This window comes from Polyergus mexicanus, unplaced genomic scaffold, assembly GCF_030449975.1.
Source record: "Polyergus mexicanus isolate NDT 795.1 unplaced genomic scaffold, iyPolMexi1.0 SCAF_22, whole genome shotgun sequence".
Lineage (NCBI taxonomy): Eukaryota > Metazoa > Arthropoda > Insecta > Hymenoptera > Formicidae > Polyergus > Polyergus mexicanus.
The window spans coordinates 3191416-3213732 of record NW_027223342.1 but is presented as its reverse complement, the minus strand read 5'-3'; the positions used below and the strand labels follow the sequence as shown (position 1 = coordinate 3213732).

Genomic DNA, 22317 nt, shown 5'->3' with positions numbered 1-22317 from the left:
TGTAATTTAATTATATGTAGAGTTGCGAGGTAAATCGATTATTATTATGTACAGAGTAAAATTTTCTTCATTTTGATGTATTTTTATTTTAACATTTCTTCATTTTGGCATTTCTGCGTTTTGACATTTTTTCCATTTTAACATCTTCACTTTGGCATATTTTTATTTCGTCATTTCGTTGTTTTGGCATTCCTGAATTTTGACATTTTTTCATTTTAACATTTTTTCATTTCGACATTTGCCCATTTTGACATTTCTTCGTTTTGACATTCTTCATTTCGACATTTCTTCATTTCTTCATTTCTTCATTTCTTCATTTCTTCATTTCTTCATTTCTTCATTTCTTCATTTCTTCATTTCTTCATTTCTTCATTTTGACATTTTCTTTTTAACGGAAAGAGAAAAAACCTATCGACATTCGACCCTGCGCACTCTTACGGAATCGGACGAGGGTAAGAGGGACAGAGAAGAGAAACAGAGAGAGATGGAGAAACACGAGCGTGCGCCGACGACGGCTGTCATGGTGGCAGATCTGCCTTCTGGCAGGAGGGTCTCGACCTGCCACTGCCAGCACCCAGCACTCGGCGTTACCTGCCAGCGCGCGCGCGCGGCCGTTTAGTGTCTCCGAAGTCGCGCACTACGATGGATCGCGGAGCCGGTAGCGCGTGGTGAACACTGGTAAGAGGTGCCGGAACACCTCTCGAAGGAAGAACTCATCGTGTGTACATCGTGCACGACTCAATAGTATCGCGCGAGATATTATTTCGCGTCCAGCTATATTTCGCCGAGAATTCTGTGACGAGGTGAAGAGGAGGCGCGAGCGGTCCCAGGAGAGACGATACGATCGATCCGTCAAAAGTCGTAGCAGCGGTAGAAGTCTCGGCACCCGCGAGATCGCCCGCCCGCTGGCGATGGCAGAAATGTATTGCTCGTGACGTCACGGAATTCCTCTTCGGTGCTGGAGAGAGCGGCCCGCGAGCACTTGTCATCGTGCCTTCTCGTTGCGGGTAGCTGGTATCTTTCTTTCTCTCTCTCTCTCTCTCTTTTTCTCGACAAGCGAGAGGAGAGATAACGAAGCGAGCAAAGAGAGGAGGAACACGTTGGGTGCGAGAGAAGAAGAGTGCAGAAGAAGATAAAAGAAAAGAGAGAGACGGAAGAAGAGTCTCTCACGGAGAAGAGAGGTAGAGAGAACGTGGGCGTTGAGTGATTGTTGTCGGTGCTAGTTTCCATCGGGAGTCATGAGGGACACGAGCGATATGATGGAGGACGCCTTGTCGGAGGTACGTAATCGCCGATATGAATCGGTTCGCATTCCCGATTCACGCGATCTTTCAGGTTAATGTGCCGTTTCCGCGACGTTCGAGAATTAACGCTTTAAACTTCCAGAACGAGTTGTCGCGGCGCATTTTTATTTAAATTGCTCCGAGAAACTGCTGTTAACGATGTTCATCGAGTAACGGACGTTCCTTTTTTATTACGGATTCTTTGAATCTTTCGAGAATTCGAAGAACAGCCTCTTCTTCTCGAGAAATATACATTTAGATAATTATAGTTCTCGGACAAAAATAATAAGTGAAAATAAATTTTATAAATAAACTTCAAATTACGAGACCACAATTTTAAATTAAGACCTGATATAGATTGACGATGTCATAAATAATAATTCTCAATAATTTTTCTCAATATATAATTTACCAAACAAGTTATTCTCAAAAAAAGCTAAAAAAGACGTAAGGAAATATTCTGTTATTTGGAGATATACAAAATGTAAATAGCTTTTAAAGTATTAAAATTTATGTGTGTGTGTGTGTGTGCGCGCGAATGTTCGTTATTTAATTTGAAGTTGAGCAAACATCATGTGTAGTTACTAATCTCTTATCGTTAATAAAAAAGAAAAACAATAAAATATGGAATAATGATAGTATAACAATAAAACAACGTCGCAAATGATAAGAATGATAACGATGGCCTGGGATGAGCAAATAGAAAAAAATCTCATAACATTTTTGCCCCGCATCAACTTAATCGCGCTAAATTACAGCAATGTTGATACAGATTGTTTCCACTTAACCCACCCGATAAGCGCATAAATAGCACTTGTGTGTCATTTGTGTTATTGACATCTTAATCGTCAATTTGACGATTTTCGTAGAGTGAAAGAGTTCCGTATATATCTATTCTACTCTCTCTCTCTCTCTCTCTCTCTCCGTCGGATATCCTCGAAAAAATTTGAGCGATAATTACCTGTATTTACGATCGCATTCACCCTCTTTGCACCTGCCCGAAATCGATTGCGAATTGGCCTTTTTTTTCATTCGTTCTCTGTCTTGCATGCTCATTCGTTTTCCGTGCGATTGCGCGAAACAAATCCTTGTTTCTTTTCTTTTTTTTTTTTCGCGTGAATCAATGGTTTCGGATAATAATAGCTCGTCGTTTCTCCCGATCGCTTTTTCGTTCTGTGCATTAGAAAGCGATACTATTATGTATAGAGAGTTTTGTACGTGAAAAGCCGGCTGCAGAATATGTAAATTTAAAAATTGATCTTTTTGATATTTTACATATCAATTGTCGTTCAATGATTAATATTCATTAAGGACCCAATCTACTCTAGCGGTATTAAAGAATTGATTATTTTTAGAAATTTTTGAAAAATATTAGAGATTAATCGTTTTGCCGTTTTACATATGTTTTTATCGATATTTAAACAGTATGTCAGTATTTTTAAATCTTGAATATTAAATTTTTTTTTTTTTTTTTTTCAATACGAAAAAATGCATAGTTCGCTCGTATACAATTGTCTGAAATAAATAAACTCAGTCTAGTTTTATTCTATAGGATATTTATATAGTAGTAGAATATTTTGAATCTAATTTCATTGGAGAAAATTGAAAAGTAACAAAGTAGTGCCATTTAAAAATTAGATATTTTGATTCTGTTGAAAGTTTTTCATTTCTCGAAGATCAGAAGAATATTAAATATTAATTTTTTACATTATGTTATAAATGGGTTTGGATTTCCTTAAAAAAATGTTTTCCTTTTGTTAAAGAAAAATTGTTTGGTTCATTAATTTTCAAAATAACCTTCACGTCAACTTTGAAAATAGTGTTTTGGAAAAACGCGTTTAAAGTATTGTAAGTTTTCCATTTCAAGACCCGCGCATCATTCTATTTGAAGTCTTATAAATCTCTCAATTTTGCGAATATTTTCGACAAAATTTGAAAGACGTATTCTTAATACTTTCAGAAAATATAAAATAAGATCGATATTTATTTGGCCCTCTAAAGTAAACGAGGCCCTTAAATTTTCCATTTGCGCAAAGAGCTCGCGTATCTACCCGCGGCGATAATAATTCTGATTCTATCCGCGCGATGTGCGCGATTTATGGGACGCGGGGGTGGATTATGGAGGCAACTCTTTTCCTCTCATCCGCACTGCTCGGTATGTTCCGACCCCAGTCGAGTGTTATTAACGGTAAATAGGGGCGCGTATATCGATTTAAGCGTCCGTTATTACCCTCTTTCCACCCGACACTATGGAATTACATCGATCGCTGCTTGAGAATATCATCATCTTTATTGCAATGTTTTCTTTTCCTCTCTCTCTCTCTCTCTCTTCCTCTCTTTCTCGTAACTGTAATATCCTGTTTACGAATCTTAGATCTGCTTTATGAATTCTAAGCCCTCTTCTCTCTCGTTTGCTCGACGTCTACTTAGTTATTTATCTCTCAACTTCGATCTCTCTTTCTTCGCGCGCTGCGAGTCATCTCGCCGCGAGAGTTTTCTCGTTTAAAATTCTATCGGAACGACGGCTGAGGGCGAATTAGAATTTCAAATTGAATCCCATTGCGCCCTTTTCTGCAGTTAACTGCATTCCCGATGTCCATGCGCTTCTCCGGAACTTTGAGGGAAAGAAATATCTTTCGAGAAATGCAATCTTGCATAAAATAGGGGTTGCTCTCGGTGCTTCGTCTGGTTTCTTTTTTCGCAGTTTCGATATTTGTATTTATTACAACGAACGGAATAAATCTCGAGTTCGCTTCAACAATTCTCTGAAACTTTGATCATTTCTCTTCAAAGTTCTTCACTTTACGATTTCTCTACATCTTATAAGGTAGCGGAACAAAATGAGCAGAATCAATTCTAATTAATATCTTTATTCATTACTCATTTCTTGCTAAAAAGTTGTCGAAGAAATAATGTGTTGCTCTGTAAGTTTCTTTAAAAAATAATATTCCGCTAAAAGAAGTTTAAATTAGCGAAACAATATATGTATGCTTATATAGCAACAAAATTGTACATAACAATATAATATGAGAATTTGTTGCTCTTGAGATATCTAATTGGTTGCTTGCAGAATAAATTTAAACAATAGCGAAAAACCTCTCAACGTGCAACGTTACAAGAGTAAACCACAAGAAAAAAATTTGTTGCTTACATGAATTTGGTGCTAAAAAAAAAGAAAAACCGCAACTTTTTAGCAACAAATAAAACTATTATTTAGAATTGGTTCTGCTCATTTTGTTCCGCTAATTTATAAGACGTGATTTCTTTTCTTTCTCGCTATCTCTCGTTGAATCCCGTTCGAATATAATTTAGAGTTCTTTTGTCATTCTTGAAAATGAAAATGGCAAAGAATAAATCATATTTATCTGATCTTGCTTTTACAAAAACAAGAAATTTATATTATATTTTTTTTTTGCTTTATATCGAATATATAGAGTATCTTAGAACTTTTAATCTTGAGTGTCATCAAGCGGTGATTATTATTTATTTATTTATTATGATTTATTTATGATCTATTTTTTATTATGATTTATTTATGACTTACTTTTTACTGTGATTTATTTATGATTTTTTATTATAATTTATTATGGCTTATTTATTAGGATTATTTTTGTTAATTAGAAATAAAAATAAAAATAATGATTTATAAAGATATTTCTTACATATACACGCACATACTCTTGATACAAATAAAAACAGATGATTAACTATCTACAGTATCATTGATCTCGTAAAAAATACATTCATTTATATAGTTTCGTATTTAACTATAATACCAAGATATATTCGAGGATCAAACTCAACTCGAATGCGATTCGCGTATCGTTTATAAAATATAAACAATTCATTCATGTCTAAATTTCACATTTAAATCTTGAGATATACCGTCGAGTTTTCCTCGAAATTTCATGTATTCTTTTAGGACCACCCATTTCAAGTCGCGCGGCGCTCTTTGAATTCGGAATCGTCTCCTTGGCACCTTACATCCGTTTTGCCTGGCAACGAACGTGGAGATGACTGCACCGAAGTGGTCAAACGTGTCCCTTTACTAGCGTATGTGCTGTAGTTACTCTGCCTTCTCGTTCTATTTATATCCCTGTGTCTCGATAAAGACGAGAGAGACTGAGGAGAAATACTCGTTGTAAGGACACGGCCTCGCATATCCGAACGAAATCGAATAGATCGTCTCCGGGGGATTCTTTTCTCAAAGTACCCAACTCGATCCGATCTTCAAGATCCTTCGATTCTTAATCACTTTCCGTTCTCGCGGCTAGAACTGACTTTATGAGATTCAATTAGTCTCGTTTCTCTTTTTTTTTCAAATCTAGCTTCATTTTCACGCAAGGCTTGTTATCGATAATCTTCTTTCTCGAATAAAAATATAATATATTTAATAAAACATATTTAGTTAAATATATATTTTAATATTAATTTAAATAATATTATATATACAGGATGACCCACGTAAAATGTTACAAGCTAAATAACTCTAAAAATATTTGTCAAATCAAAAAATTGTTCATGAGAAAGTTTCATGTTTTCGAGGGGCCTTTCCAACTATATAAACATAAAATTGCCTCCGCTTCTCCACTAAAGAGGGCGGGGGGTAACTTAATAATTTTATATGGAATCCCCTATTTTTTATTGCATATTTTTATAGCTTATCTCGAGAGCTTTTTAAAAAACTATAATAAAGTATTTTTTCATTAAGTACTTTTTGAGTTATTTTATATCTTAATCTTGACATATCTTGATATAAAAAATAAAATATCTCGTAAAATATTTAGTTTTCGATAATCTTACCGTAATACTTATAGAGAACCTTTACAGAATAATGAGACAAATCAATTAGTGTAAAAAAAAAAAAAAAAAAAAAAAAACATTGTATATAATTACATACTTTTTCTTAAAAACAATAATTTTTTTTACACTAATTGATTTGTCTCATTATTTTGTAATTAAAAGTATTACGGTAAGATTATCGAAAACTAAATATTTCATTTTTTATATCAAAATATGTCAGATTAAGACATACAAAATAATTCAAAAAGTACTTAATGAAAAAATACTTTATTACAGTGTTTTGAAAAGCTCTCGAGATAAGCTATAAAAATATGCAATAAAAATGTGGGGTTCCATATAAAATTTTAAAGTTATCTCCCTTTAGAGGGGGAGCGGGGATAATTTTATGTTTACATAGTTAGAAAAGTCCCTTAAAAACATGAAACTTTCTCATGAACAAATTTTTTGATTTGACAAATATTTTTAGGGTTATTAGCTTGTAACACTTTAAGTAGGTCACCCTGTGTATATATATATATATATATATATATATATATATATATATATATACAATATATATATATAATTTAAATAATATTATAATTTAAACATTAATTTATAATATTAGTAATGTAAATATACTAATAATCCGATACTTATGATTTGTTACGGATTTTTGTAAGGTGATGGACTCACACGACTTGGTTTGGGATTTAATTAGCGAATTGGTAATTTGCGCGAAACAAGTCCAATAAACTTTTGCATAAGAAATGTAAGAGTTATTATTGTTTTGCATTGACCTGCATGTCATTTTCGAGGAACGATTTGAACGAGACAAAAATCGCTTTTACATGAAAGAATGGCGTTGAAAAATGAAACTAGCAAATTTATCAATTTGTCTAATTGAACCGCGTCCGCGTTTATCATTTCTCTCGAATGCTGACAGATATCCCTGAAAGCACAATGAATTCTTTGATTATTGTATTTATCGAATATACTATTTTGAGGATATTCTTATAGAATTATCTATGATTCTTTGTAGAATATTCTCGTGTTAAAAATTTGTTTTATAAATTTGCTTAAAACATTATATTTAGAACGGTCTTATTTTAAAATTCAATGCAGATTCATAGATCGTTTTTTTCACTTTATTAGAATATTCAAATATTTACTAGGAAGGATATGCATAGAATGTTTATAGGTTTGCGCTATCTGTGGGAATTGGTACAGCCTATAAATCAATCATTGAAATCGCAATTTGCATTGGTTCAAAATAGATAAATTTCTTTTAAATATTTTTCTATAATAAAAATACAATATTAAATTATTTTTATCATTATTTATTTATTTATTATAATTTATTTATTTTTTCTTATGTTTTATTCATGATTTATTTATGATATTTTTATTACGCTTTATTATGATTTATTTATTATAATTATTTTTATTAATTAAGAGTTAAACAACTAAATATCGCGAGAGATTTTAATAAAAAGAAGACACAAAAATATGTAATATAAGATTGTATAATTAATAAATTTTTATATTTATACATATAATTTTAATTCTGAGTGCGCCGCAAAAATTTTTGAATTTACATGTTTCTCAAATTTTATTACAACCATATATCTCAAATATCTCTTTGTCGTAATAGAATCAATGTAGTCGATTGTTCTCTACAGTTGGCGAAGATAATCGGGCGTGTCTGCGACCCGTTAACTAAACACTCGCATTTTAACTCGCGATCGATGGCCCGAATATCCGAATAGCCGTCACGAAGGGGCGACGTCCGTAGTTTGTTGCGCGTTTTCCTTTCCGTATATGAATTGCGCAAGCTCATTAAAGCACGTTCATGTTTCTTCCTACAAAGGTAAATAAATATTTCTTCGAATTGTCCAAGATTTGCATACATCGGCCAAACACGATTCGATAACTGGCAACCCAAATGCACTTTGCTTTCGGATTGGTCCATTTACCTTCCTGAAGCGAAGCTTTGAAACTGCAAAAAAAAAAAAACGAGAGAGGGAGAGAGAGAAAATACGGTCTCGAGATCTATTTACGCTCTTCGATTTCGCGTATCGATTAGAACGTACTTCGGCCGCCTCGATTATGCGGAATAATACGAAAGCGATACACCGGATCCGAATTTGCATGCGTTTATTGCGTGTCGATTTAACGAAAGAGACTTAAGGAAAGGATATGAAACGACAAAGACATTATCGAAGTTTTCGCATTCGCTATATTTTAGCATTCCTGTCCGATTATCTCCTCGACGATCCGGAGAAAGTCTTAACGGCGAAAATTTATACACAATGCAAAATCTTCTTTTCACTTCTCGTTTGCATATGCCGATTATATCGCGATCCCTTGATTTCGCGATACAGACACAGATCAAACCGCGCGCAAGTTCGAATATTCGGATTCGCTTTACAATCTATTTCCATATCGAAGCAATTAGCGACGAGAAGCCGCGAGAATATATCGATTCGAACGCATTAAGTTATGACCATAATTTTCATAATTGAAGCTATTTTCCTTTAATGGCGATAATTAGCACGCAACGAATGAGATGAAGTCGGTCGAAGCCTTGTTTGATATTTTTAGTATACTCTTTTCGATCTTAATCGACGTTAGAATGACTTGGGCGTGGAATCTCATCTCTGGTAACGCATATTAATTTATACGAACCGGTGTGTGCGTTAAATATGTACATTGTTGCGAGCCGAAGCTATAATTTCATCCTATTATCGCGGAGACGCGCAACATCGCTATCGTCGTCGATCGTATGTATATAGGCCGAGAATATTAATTACGCGATGAATATTTAATCGCGATCATATATCGTACTTTAACCATACTTTATATTTTATCGATTAGTATCGCGGTTTAGAATCGCGATGATCGCACAGAAGTTACTTCGATTGTGTTCCTATTTTTCCGTCCCTTCTTCTTTTATTCCCGATGCAGTTTCCGTTTTTAAGTTTCCGTCACGATCGGCGGCGCGATCGTTTTAATTTCCATTCCACAAACTTTCACAATTGCGTTCTCGCTTTCACCCGTCCCTGAGGGAATTCGTCGGGGCAAGAGTTAATTTCTTCCCGTCAGAAAAACCCTTTTCAATTTTCTTCCTTTTCTTCCAGAGGTGACGGTTCTTGCGTAACCTTGGTGCCTTGAGCTTAAGCATTGTACAGGAATCGATTCTCGTATGTTTCCTGCGATACAAACGGACACGCTCCCTCTACATTTCTACGATACAATACAATTATTTGTCTTCGCCTTGTGTGTTCGCGGTTCCGTTTATTGCCTCGGCCACTGGGTCACTGGATAAGCAATTACAGTTTACCTGCTTGCGTATTTTTTTCCACTCGGGAGACAAAAAATTTCGGATATCTTATAAAGAGCCAAGGTCGATCGTAAACCCCTGTCTCTCGGCCGGTCAGTAGCCAAATCGTTAGAAGAAAGCCGAATATATTGCCGCTATAAGAAAATTTCTATTATGCTTACATGCCGCGTAAAGCCCAAGTGAAAGTGCTGGCGATTTTTTTACCGTTAATCCGTTTATGGTTATTGCTGGAAACGTGCCATGTGTAGAGTTGCATGAACACGTTGAGGAATCCTGTTAATAGTTGAAAGCTTGATGTAACAAAGATTATACGTGTCTTACGTAACTGCTGCTTATTCATGAAGGGATAAATATATGATAAATAAATGTTTTATAACAGATAGTAAAAATGAACATTAATATAAATCTATTTTGTAATAAAATAAGAGATAAGCAAAGATCTTTATTTTTATTCTGATTTATTTTGATATTTAACGTGCAGTTGGTAGATTTAAGATCAAAGGATGACTCGCGATCATCGATGATGAGAGAAATCGTCGCAATTCCTATGTGCGATCGCGAACAATAATTATTTCGGGGAAAGCCTTTCTCGATCGAACGGGCCAATAGCGTCTCCTTGCGAATTATCAAGTTTCGCGGCAAATTGACGGTTTGGAGGCAACTCCGAGCATCGTTAATGCGTGCAATATTACGCGAAAGTTATATAAATGACGGCATTAATAATACTGTAGTTACTGATTTGCAATAATTTACGACATGGCGCGTTGCAAGTCTCGAAATTGACGATTACGTTGAATCTTGGAAACATCTTCTTAGCAAAATTCTAACTGCTTTTTAATTATCATGCTTTTCATCACGTCATATTTTTTATTGTGATTATTTATTTTACAATTAATATAATATTTACAATTTATATAATATAATATTAGGTGTACAACTTTGCTTCCGCCGTTTTTTTTCCGAAATTTAAGGCTTTATTGTAAAAAACTGGTTATACATTTATGATTCAAAGTATTGTCCACTCCCAATGATCGTGCCAATTCTTTTTGACTTTGACTCGAGTCTTCATTAAGTAATGCCTCCAATTCTGCATCTTCGAAAACCTTCTCTCTTCCACCGCTATGCCGGTCTTTGACGTGAAAATCACCGTTCTTGAAGCGTTGAAATCACTCACGACACGTTCTTTCACTAATAGCGGCTTTACCATAAGTACTTGAGAGCATTCGATGAGCCTCAGCCGCAGATTTCTTCATATTGAAGCAGAAAATTAAAACCTCCCAATGACGAGAATTTGGCTCGTAAACTGACATTTTCAATCGAGAATAACTTTATGATGCGGACACAAATCGACTAATGTTTCTATGGGGTTATGTTGACAGATGCCCAAGTTTATCGCATGACGTCTATGATCTATTTATTTCGACCACTACTTACCGCTAAAGCCATCTATAGGAAAACGGCGGAAGCAAAGTTGTACACCTAATATTTTACTTTACGATTAAAATAATATTTTACCGCGATATAAAATTTTGTTCGAATATTTCAATTGTATTCCACACATGCTCGCAATTTAATTCTGACATATAGAAATTGATTGAAACCGCGAATAGGCACATTTTCGTGATCCGTGACTCTCTGGAAACAATTAATGGATAATTTCTTTTTCCACCGACAGTTTCGCTTCAGACAATACGATTGCAATCAAATGGAAGTGATGATAAATGTATATAGATTTTATCTATTTATTTTATCGATTTTTCAACTCGACTTTTATAACACACTTTATACGGAGTAGATTTCTCTTTTTGTCTATATTATTTTGCGCAGGACACGATGATGGATTGCGGAGGAGATGGCGGAGGATTGGAAGATTTCGTTGATCTGGCTACCGACATTACGGATAATTCCCCTACAATACGAGGTAATTCATTTTAAATACGAATCATTCAAATACGTATCCGTTTCTCGATAATTTGATACATCTTATTTTCAACAACAATTGCTTGTAATTGTAAAGCTATTAAAGTCCAAAATTATTAAATTAAAAGCTTTTTTGCGCAAGTTCCAAATAAAAAATCCAAAAACTTGAAGCATAGAAAGCGAAGGGTTGGTCACTGAGGTAATTTTTGTACAAGGGCTAGGTAATTCAGCGGCAATCCAAAGGAAATTTTGGGTAATCCAAGATAATTTTTGATAATTCTAAATAATCTTTAGCATTCTCAAATAATCTTGGGTAATCTAATAGGAAATTTAAGTAATCTAAAGGTAATATCAAATAATCTGTAGGTAATTTTAGGTATTCTTAAGGACCTATGTGAAGTTGGCTCTTAAGGAGCTGCGTACAAGAACGTACTAGCGGTAGAAAAAATAGGGGAAAATTCGACAATTTTTTTTTTCATAAAAAAATTTTTTAATTAAAAAATCTGTAACTACATCTTAAAGTAGGTCCTTTAATGTATATTTGGTAAAATTTTCATTAATAAATATTGAAAAATGTGCCGTGGAAACGTCATCTCCTGAAAGCTGTTCGACGAAGCGGTAACCATTGTAGCTCTTCTAATCTTTACCTGAAATCAAAAGCCAAAAAAATTTCTTAAAGTATATAAAATAAGGAAGTTATTGTAGCCGATTTTTTTAAATTTTAATTTTTCAAAAAATGGCGGCCATTTGAATGCGAAGGTATCAGATTAAAAATTATATCTTTGCATTCAAATGGCCGCCATTTTTCGAAAAATTACAATTTAAAAAATCGACTACGACGAAACTCTCTTTTTTTATATACTTTGAGAAGATTTTTTGATTTTTGATTTCAGATAAAAATTGGAGGAGCTACAATGGTTACCGCATCGTCAAACAGCTTCCAGGAGATGACGTCTCCAGGGTACATTTTTCAATATTTATTAATGAAAATTTTACCAAGTATACATTAAGGATCTACTTTAAGATGTAGCTAGAGATTTTTTAATAAAAAAATTTCTTTTATAAAAAAAAAATTGTCAAATTTCCTCCTATTTTTCCTACCGCTAGGTGTATGTAGTCCCTTAAGGTAGCCTTAGATAATCTGAGGTAATCTGAGATAATCTTAAGTAATCTGAGGTAATTTAAAGGTAATCCGTATCAAGGGTAATTTTTGTACACTATAACCACCAGTGACTTACCCCTCGATAGAAAGCCATTTAATGAGCTACTGCAATTGACAGTGCGTGTGCGTTTATTAATTATATTATATTGTAATATTTTACATATTAAATCCAGATGTCCCGATCCTCAAATTTGAGATTCTCAGTAGAGAAAGAAACGTAATATAAATTAAATCATCGAAAAAAATTATCGTAAATTAAAATTGAAAATATGAAACGAGCAAGTCATCGATCGTAATTCAAAATACACGAACTGTTTTATTTTAATTTTTTCAAAATTATTTTTTAATTATTTTAAAGAATTTAGAATTTCAGAAACATGCTTGCATTCTTTTCTTATTTTTTCGCTTGTGTGATTTGTGCCGGAATGAAAATAACGTGTATAATATGGGTTTTAATAAATGAAAGAGATAATTACGTTTACGCATTGCGTCAGCTCTTCCCTTCTCGTTCCTAATTAAATTATTGTTATGTAATAAAGCATATGTATATCTTTGCTATGCGTCACTGTCCTCTTTGCGAAATTCCACTGTAATATGGAACAAATTGATATCACCCATGAATACGGGAAATTTTCCATCTTTCTTTAGTCTCGAACACAAAGTAGAAATATTTTACGACGTCGTAAGAGAGAATATACCTGCCCCAGCGAGATTCTCGTGCCCTAGAAAATCTTTGCTCGCGCCCCGTTATATATATACATTAAAAAAAAAAAAAAAAAGTCCCCGGTGTTTCTTACAATAACGTTGGTCGGATCCTGCCGTTTTCTCTCAGCGGTTTTTTCGAGCGTGAGAATAGCCGCATTAATTTCTCTTTGTTAATGAAACGTTAGAGAGTTGTCGCCATTTTGTGAAAAAAATTGTTGAATTAGTCGTTTAATAGCATCAAAATATATTAATTGAATTTGTTTTCACTTAAAATTGTTTATTGCACATTTTAACGTATAATAATTTTTATAGATCATTAGAACATAAATTCTATACAAAAATATCTTTTTCTTCAGACGGGGAAGCCTTAAAATTTTACTTCTTACATTTTGATGTAAAGAAACTTACTTCTATTTGTATGAGAGCCAATCCAATTAACTCGTCGAGTTGGGAGATTCTCGCAGCGATAAAATGATTCGCGAGAAAACGCGACGGGAATGCAATCTTTTGCGAATCGCTTCGATTAAAAACTTTTAATAAGGCGCAAATGACGTAGATATCGCTCGGTGATAGCCGATGTACAATCGCGCAACTTTGTATGCGTATTTACTTGTGAAACGAGTGAGCCATTAAAATTTATTAGGTCGATGTCATTAATCACGGAATATAAATCAGCTACTGCTCGGTGGAATAACTTTGCGTCTCTCGTCGATCTTCTTCTGAAATATATGAATTCTCTATGCTAATGTCGGCTTTCTGTATACGCGCAGCTACAGGAATTTCTATTCACCGACGAGAATTATGACCCTCTCTCGACGGAGCAATTTCAGGCGATATCGTTGAACAATATAATCGTAATGTCACTCGTAAATAAATTTACGATCGTCACGATGAGATGCCAATTGATTGGTCACGATAACAGTCGATCCGCACATAGTTTTAACGGCGATATATTACGTCATTATTTCCGAACGAGAACAATAAGTTTTTATGACTATGAGTGAAGATGTAAAAAAATCGTTTTTTTTTCTAATAAGAAAAAAAACGTGTTTTTTAATTAAAAAAACAAATTTAATTTTTTCGTAATTTTTGTAAATATATCATTATTTTTTTGTATATTTTTGATTAATATAATAAAAAAAAATTAAAGCTCTTGTGTTTTTAACTTATCTTTTTTTGAAAGTAATTTCAACGAGTTAATGGAGACTTTTGCGGCAAATTATATAGCAAAAAATACGATATGATTCAAATAATTTTCAATGCACAATAAAAATGTTTTTCCGTATATTAAAAATGTTTATTATGCATTCATTAACCCATTAAATTATTTTCGAAAACCTAAAATAAAAGGATAAAAAAAGATTAGTTTTTAATTTATAAGATGTTTATATTTGTGAATTGATGGAGGAAAATCAATTGTGTGTAAGAGACACCGGCACTCTTTAATGATAATAAAAATGTTAAAAAATATATATATGAAAAAATTTTTTGATATAAACAAGATTGTTAATTTTTTAAGAAAAAATCGTATTTTATGAAAAAAAAGTCATTTATTTCTTTTATTTCCAACCGTAAGTCACGATTCGCCTGTATGGAGAACACACATTGAGTATTTGAAAAATAATATTACATGTTAAAAATAATTATTATCTCATGTAAGCAAAATATATATGTCTTATATATTTTATGTAAATCATTGAATAGAATATACACATTTTTTATATATATTTACAATACATATTCAATAAGTTGTTGGAATAATTCGTGATAATATCCGTAGCATGATATCATAGTTTACTATACCCTATCGTCTATATATAATTTTTTTGACTAGAAACAAACGGTTCGCTCGTTAGACGCCTTTCAGTCCCTTTAAATCGTCGCCTAACCTAACCTAACCCAATCCAGTCCAACCTCGCTACATGTCTCGTAGACTATACGAGAACAGGGCATTTAAATACGGGTATCCCTGTGGGAACGTCCGGCAAAGAGAGTCGCATTGACGTCTTTTGAGGAGGGAGGGAGGGAAGGAGGGAGGGAAGGAGGGAGGGAGGGAGAGAGAGAGAGAGAGAGAGAGAAGGATGACTGAAAAAAGAAAAGAAAAATCAATGAACTCGCTCTCGCAACTGGTCCAGACTTTTCTATTATCATCAAGAAAGAAGAGAGAACCCATACAGCACCGCAAGATTGCAATAACATTGCAGCAATATTTTTCTGCAAGATTGCAATATTGCAGAAACATTGCGAAATGTTGCTGCAACGTTGTTATGATATTGCAGCAACAGTAAAATGTCCGCCTACAGAAATATTGCAATATAATATTGTAGCAACATAGCAACATAATATATATGCAATAATGCTTTATGTATATTTATCGACATAATATCCTTAACATATGAAAAAAATAATAAGAAATTAGGTCTATAAGAGTCAGGCGTTCTAGCGATCTAGCGTGTATATAGTTTTTCTGTATTATAATAATAACGAAATTATAAAATGCAAATTTTTCAGTACACATTCGACTTCCTTCAGTGACAGAGAATATCTAAGAGAAATAAGAAAAAACTCAATTTGCAATTGCGTAAATTCACAATTTCTTTGTATCCGAAATATTCAGATATCCGGATGCAAAAAGATTGTGGTGAATTTACGCATACAACGAGTTTTTTCACATCTCTCTTGTCTTTATATAATCTCAAAATTAATTTATTAAAATCTGAAGTATCTTGCATATTAGAAATTTATTATCAAATTTTTGATTTTATATAAGAATGGAAACTATTAAAAGAATTCTTAGTCCAATGTCTGAGCCCCTGTATTAGGGTCATATCATACGACTTAAATTAACAAAAATACAATAGTTATTATATCTTTTTAATCTTACTAGTCGCTCTTTGTAAACTTTATATAATCATTATGATTAAAAATTAAATGCGGAATAGATAGCGCAACATGCGCCGCATAGCGGTAAACGAATGAACTAGCGATTATTGAATACTTTTTTTGTAATATTTTCGGAATGTTGCTGTAACATTGCTAAAGTTATATTGTAAAATAATGTCTTTGCAATATTTCTGCAACATTAAACTGCAATATGCAATATTACAATGTTGCAGCAATGTTCTTGCAAGCTTCAGTGCTGTATGGGAACAAGTACGACGCTTAACTGTTCGAAAAACATTGATAGAATACATTCGCAATGTCGAGAAAAAAATATGGAAATAATCTAGAGATATACATATATGTATAAGCGCTACGTACATTCTTCCGATTTTAATCGTCTTATTAATCAGAACGTTAATTCAAAACTGTTAAAAATAAAATAATCGAATTTTACATATTAAATTTATGAGCATTAAAGACGGAAATTAATATTTCTTTAATTAAAATTTTTCTATATCTTTCTTTTTATGGTCTCAAATTTTAATTCGGTATTTATATTAATATTTATTAAAACAATCATATTGCGTTAAATATTTCAAGATTTTTTTAACACTTCCTAAAATATATATATATATACCTTATTGTTTTGCACTATTCCTTCCCCTTATCTTTGATTAAATAATCTTCGCAATTATAACTTAATTGCCTCTCTGATATATTATGTTTTTTTTTTCATTATCCGTGCCCGAACGTACAATTTAATCGATCGCCACCTTCCGATCGAAATCGCTCCCGTTCCCAGGAACAGGTATCTTCAACTTACCCTCGACGGACGACCTTTCCGTTCTCGGGATGGTGTGTGAACGGCGTGTTAGCGCACACACACACATATAATGTCAATGTGCCATATCGCATTTATAACACACAACACACATATGCCCATACACACATGAAGGCGCACATACATACCGCGCACAAACGAGGGAGATGAGAAAGAGGAGAGACTCGTGCGAAATTCGGACGATTCGCAGGGCGGCGGATATTACGCGGGGTGTGGGTTTCGGACGACAGGTAGTTCCCGTGGGACGTTTAAGGGGCAGGATTCCCACAGGACCGGGCAGAACCGGGCCGTCGACCTCGCGATGGACTCGCTCATCGAATCGCCCGCGGTCCGGTTGTTATAATGACGTCGCTTCTTCTTCAATCATTGTCGTCGATTCAACATCAAACGCGATGAATCTGCAATATCTTGATCTCTTTCGAGAGAGAATCTTGTATCTCGACACCAGCATCCGACGTGGAATCCGGTGACTCGACGTGGTTCACGCGGGGTGAATTCTTCCATCTCATTTCCAGAAACAGACTTTTTCCCGTCTCTTCTAAAAATAACGTTCTTAAGGATCCAGTCTACTTTAGAAAGCCAAAAAATCGATTTTTTTACATTTTCTTAAAGGATGATGTGTGAAGAATATCTTTCAATTTTTATTGTAAAATTGACGGTGTTATAGATTTTGAATAGAATGGCGCGGTGGTTTTGAAATGGGACTGCTTTTGCCAATACATTTTTGGATATAATAAACCTAAATGGAATTTGAAAAATTAATAATTATTATTTTTTTGATTGTCAAGAAATAAATGAAATTCAGCAAAATTGAAATATTTAATTTAAAAATGACACTACCTTGTTATTTTTTAATTTTTTCTAGTAAAATTAGGTTTAATATTCCCTTTTAATTTTTTTGTCTTCCGACCAATATGTTATACTTTAATCTCTTAATATTTTGCATGATTTTAGAGATTTGCAAATTGTCTTGGAATTTATTTTGTCAGTTTTCTTGCTTTGGATATCTTATCTATTCAGAGTTGGCCTTTTTCTCTTTATCGAAAAAGTTTTCATCTTTGTTTTGATCTTCGTGCCAATTTCTTCGCATTAACAAATAACTAGACCATTTGCAATTTGCGTAGATGCCGCCGAAAGGTTACTGACATTGTTAGGCATGGATGAAGACGACGACGAGGATCTTCTGTCGTCATCGGAAGATGAAGGCGTCGAGGTGGACATTGACGAGCTCGAGGACGATGACGAGCAGACGGAGAATACCAAGTTACTTCATCAGCTCGCTGCCTCGCTTGCCCAGGAACTCAAGTACTCTCAGAAACAGTCTTCAACCTCTAGCAATAGAGCTGCGCATCCAGACTCGACTCATAGCGTGGAAATGATACTGCAGAACACGAGTTATCTCGGCCGTGGTTGCCTTCAGGATCATCAAGCGGACCATCCGAAAACGTCTGTTCATCAGAGCGACATCGATTTCGATCGCGATCATTTTTTCGACAATCTCGACGAGCAGAACGCAAACTTTACAAAGTTCAGAAACTTTGGAAATTTTCGTCATGATCGTCAGGGGCTACACAGTCGATCTTTCGATTTTACCAGCCTCGATCGTTGCCGATGGACAGATAATCCGGGAGCTACACAGGCGGTGAGGTCTTTTGGCAGCCAACAGGAGCAGGATCCTGGCTCCTGGGCAACCGGATGGGACGCTTGCGCCACCGAGGCTTTACGATATCTCGTCGAGGACGAGGGGCTACCGCCTCATCATCCCACGGTCGTTGCCATGAAGAATCACCTGGATCTGCAGAGGGAGAGGGCGTTCGCTCATTATACTGAATATACGGAGACCAAGTCGCAAGACATGAATCTGGTTCTGGATTGATGGAGATTCCAGGATTAAGGCGGTGAGCGATTAAAGTTATTTCTCCTGCAGCGCGTCTCTTTGGAGAAACTTTCGAGAGCGAGAAATCTGGGAGAAATTAATCTTGTTATTTAAATAAAGAGCGAGAGCACAAAGACGGTGTGTTGTGAGATCGTTTGCGCAAGGCTCTTTGCTTCCTTACTTTCTTCTTCTTCGAAGAAGAAGAATTGTAATTTTTTTTTTCGAGTCACGGTTTTTTATTTATAACGTTATAATTAAATAATACGATATTATTATTATTATTTTTTTCTCTTTGTTTTCCTTATCGATTTTATTATTTTCTTATCCTACTGAGGCATAATCAAATAGATATCGCTCGATATATTTATTACTTTCGTCGAAACATTGCATTGATTATTAAACATACATATTGAACGAAGCTCTCGATTTAATGTCAATGTAACCAAATATTGATCTTACTTTTATAGTTTTGAGTGAACGCATTCATACGCTGGATCGATATGAACGTGTTCGTTTTTCATTAAGAACAAAGTTCGACAATGAATATCTTAATCAAAAATTAAGATATCTCTTCCTTTTTCAAACAAGCAGTTAATTGCTCTCCGAGAACGTCAAAATAATTTCGGGCGTCATTAAGAGAAAAAATTTCTATAGCAATTAGAATTATTGTGAACTGTAGAAAAGCGTCCGGTGAATCAGAACTAGGACTATTCTTAGAACAAATTTTTCTAGGTTAGTCTATTGTAAGTAAAAAGAGCGAGATCGAAAGAGTTGAAATACGATGAGCAGGATAACAGAAAGCAGAGAAAAATATTTAAACTCGATATGAGAGATATGAGATAAGCGTCAATGATTTCCGAATGTTGTAAAATATATTCTCGATTATTCGAAACAATTTTTATAAAAAAATAACATTTATAAAAATAATAGAAACTACAATCTTATAAATTATATTTATGGGAATAATTTTTTTTTAATAATTCTGGGAAACGAGATTTTTTTTTTATAAATTGCTGCATTTTGTCAGCAATTACGCGCAAAATAATTTTTAGATGGATCGTATATGAAAATATTGGTTACAATGTCGATAATAGGAAAGAGAGAAATATTTTAATCCCCCAAAAATGTTGTACGTAATCCAAACTAGAGGCGAGAGACGACGAGACCTCAGAGATTAAATAGGAACTTATTCAGTCGTAGATTAGTAAATCATTACTAGAAGTAGAGATGTAAAAAAACTGGTTTTTTTTTGTAATAGAAAAAAAAAACAGTTGAGAAAAATGTGGTTTTTTTTTCCATTGAAAAGAAACAAATTTTGTTTTTCTTCATTATTTTTTAAAATATTGGGTTGAACGGGAAGTTCCGTTTTTTACTAATATAGATGAAGACCGAAGAAACGGCACGAAATTTCCTTTCAATCCAATATAATATTATTTTTCTTTATATTGTTTTGTTATCATAATAAAAAAAATTTAAATTCTTATATTTCTAATTTATTTATTTATTTATTTTTTTTTTTTTTTTTTTTTTGATAGTAATTTTAATGGATTAATGAGACTTTTGTGGCAAATTATATCAAAGTGACATGATTTGGATAATTTTCAATTACATGCATAAAAAAAATTTTTACATAATTAAAAATAGTAATTACATAACTATATAGCCAATTGGAATACGAGCTACATTTAAAATAATAATGTTTAGTTCAAAACTATCGCATCTAAAGAGTTAAAAATAATGAAAAATCAATTTGTAATAATCAAAAGATATAAAGATATAAAATATATGAGAAGAATACAAAATTTTGTAAAAAAGTCTTGTGGTTTTTTTTCATTAAAAAAACCGTTCATTATGAAAAAAGATTTTGTATTTTTCTATTTACATCTCGAACTAGGAGCGAAATTTTAAACTGAGCCATCCTCGATAATGTTTCTCCTTGACATGATTCTTCGATAACCGGCCCATACTAAAATAGAAGGGAAACGATTCGACGTTAACGCTATGATCGATCTGGCATTAAAAAAAAAAAAAGAAGAGAAGTGAAAAAGCTAGGATAAATGAAACGAGATAAGTAAAACTGATCTTGCGAGTGACTCAAGATCGACGATCCGACCTCGATCGTGTGTCACTTGTCGTAGAATTTTTATATCGCAATTAATCGCACGGAAAGGCTCGAGATTTATATGACCATGAAGCAAATGGCGGAGAATTTTTTAAGAGTTCTTTTTCTTGTAGCAATTTTTCTTTCTTTCCTTTTTACGGGAAATAATCGACGTTCCTCTCACGCGATTGATCGTATCGAGAAGTAATCTGTAAATATGTATGATATCGTTTTAACTTATACACGACTATTGTTACTTTTACAATAAATCACTGTAGATAACACTGACCAGTAAATAAACGACCGCTAAGTTAATTAAGCCCGTCGTCTCGTCTTCCCAGTCCTTAAATATGTCCGAAATATATTCGTTCCGAATTCATATTTTTAAATATTTTCAATAAATTTAATTTTTATTTTATTATTTTAATTCAATTTCGATTATAATTAAGGGCACAAATCGTGAAATCTAAAAGCTCTTCTCTCAAATATTTGAAAATGTTGTTACATCGGGGACGTATATATGCACATTTCGCGTTCACGTGATGAAATATGAATGTAACACTTTTATAATAAAATGGAAAGTTTTAAATAACGCAGTCAATTGAGCTGATAAACATATAATAGAGTCAAATGTATATATATATATACATTTGACTCTATTTTTCTCAGTGTTGGGGAGAAAGAAGTTGCGGAAGAATTTTTGTTCTCAATTTGTCGCGAATGTAACGATATATCACACATGTTTTATATAATATTTGAGAACATTAAACTGTACTATATATGTAATAGAGCAAGAGAAATTCAACGACGAGATTACATGATAAGAAATTGGGCGTCCGTTCAACATCCCCGTAGCAACGGCCCGCGATGCGTTGGAACCCGGAGAGGGGGGCCGTACGTATAAACGAGGGAACTCGTGGGATATGGCACGCGACTAACTTGAAAGGAATCGCGCGCCGTCCCTACACCTTTTATCGGGGTCGTCCGGAGGGATCTCTCTACGCCAATGGGGCATCTGGTGTCGGTTCGTAGCACATGCCATGCATCTGCTCCGTCGGGGTACTTTTGTTGTCTTCGACGTTCGCGTCCAGCGAAAAATAAGCCGGGGGGAGGGAGGGGGGAGGGGGGGGGGGGCAAAGCAATCCGCCGACTGCTGTTACCAAGTGAATCTATGTGCTTTCTTTCTTACCGTCTCGCGATTCTCGAAACACGCGTACGCCGATCCCCTGGCCGTCCGTAATCATTGCCAGGATCGAGGGAGAAAGACTTGGTTAGGTTACTCGAGCGGATCGACAACGGGGGTTGCTCCAAGGCTAGATAGACAAACATCCTCTCTATCGTTGAATAATTTAATTAGCTAGATATAATAAAAAATATTATTCTGTTCTTTAAAAATCTTTACAAACGCTTGTCTTTTATTG

The 22317-nt window shown here is 34.1% G+C and overlaps 1 protein-coding gene across 1 annotated transcript; it reads left to right on the top strand.

Annotated features, from left to right (window-relative positions):
* The first annotated feature begins 548 nt into the window (after positions 1 to 548).
* On the top strand, positions 549 to 21423 carry LOC138942250 (uncharacterized). Its single transcript, XM_070312348.1, has 3 exons — positions 549 to 1280; positions 11236 to 11329; positions 18044 to 21423. The coding sequence occupies exons 1-3, from the start codon at positions 1239 to 1241 to the stop codon at positions 18793 to 18795; spliced, it is 888 nt and encodes a 295-aa protein (XP_070168449.1). The 5' UTR covers positions 549 to 1238; the 3' UTR covers positions 18796 to 21423.
* The last annotated feature ends 894 nt before the right edge of the window (positions 21424 to 22317 follow it).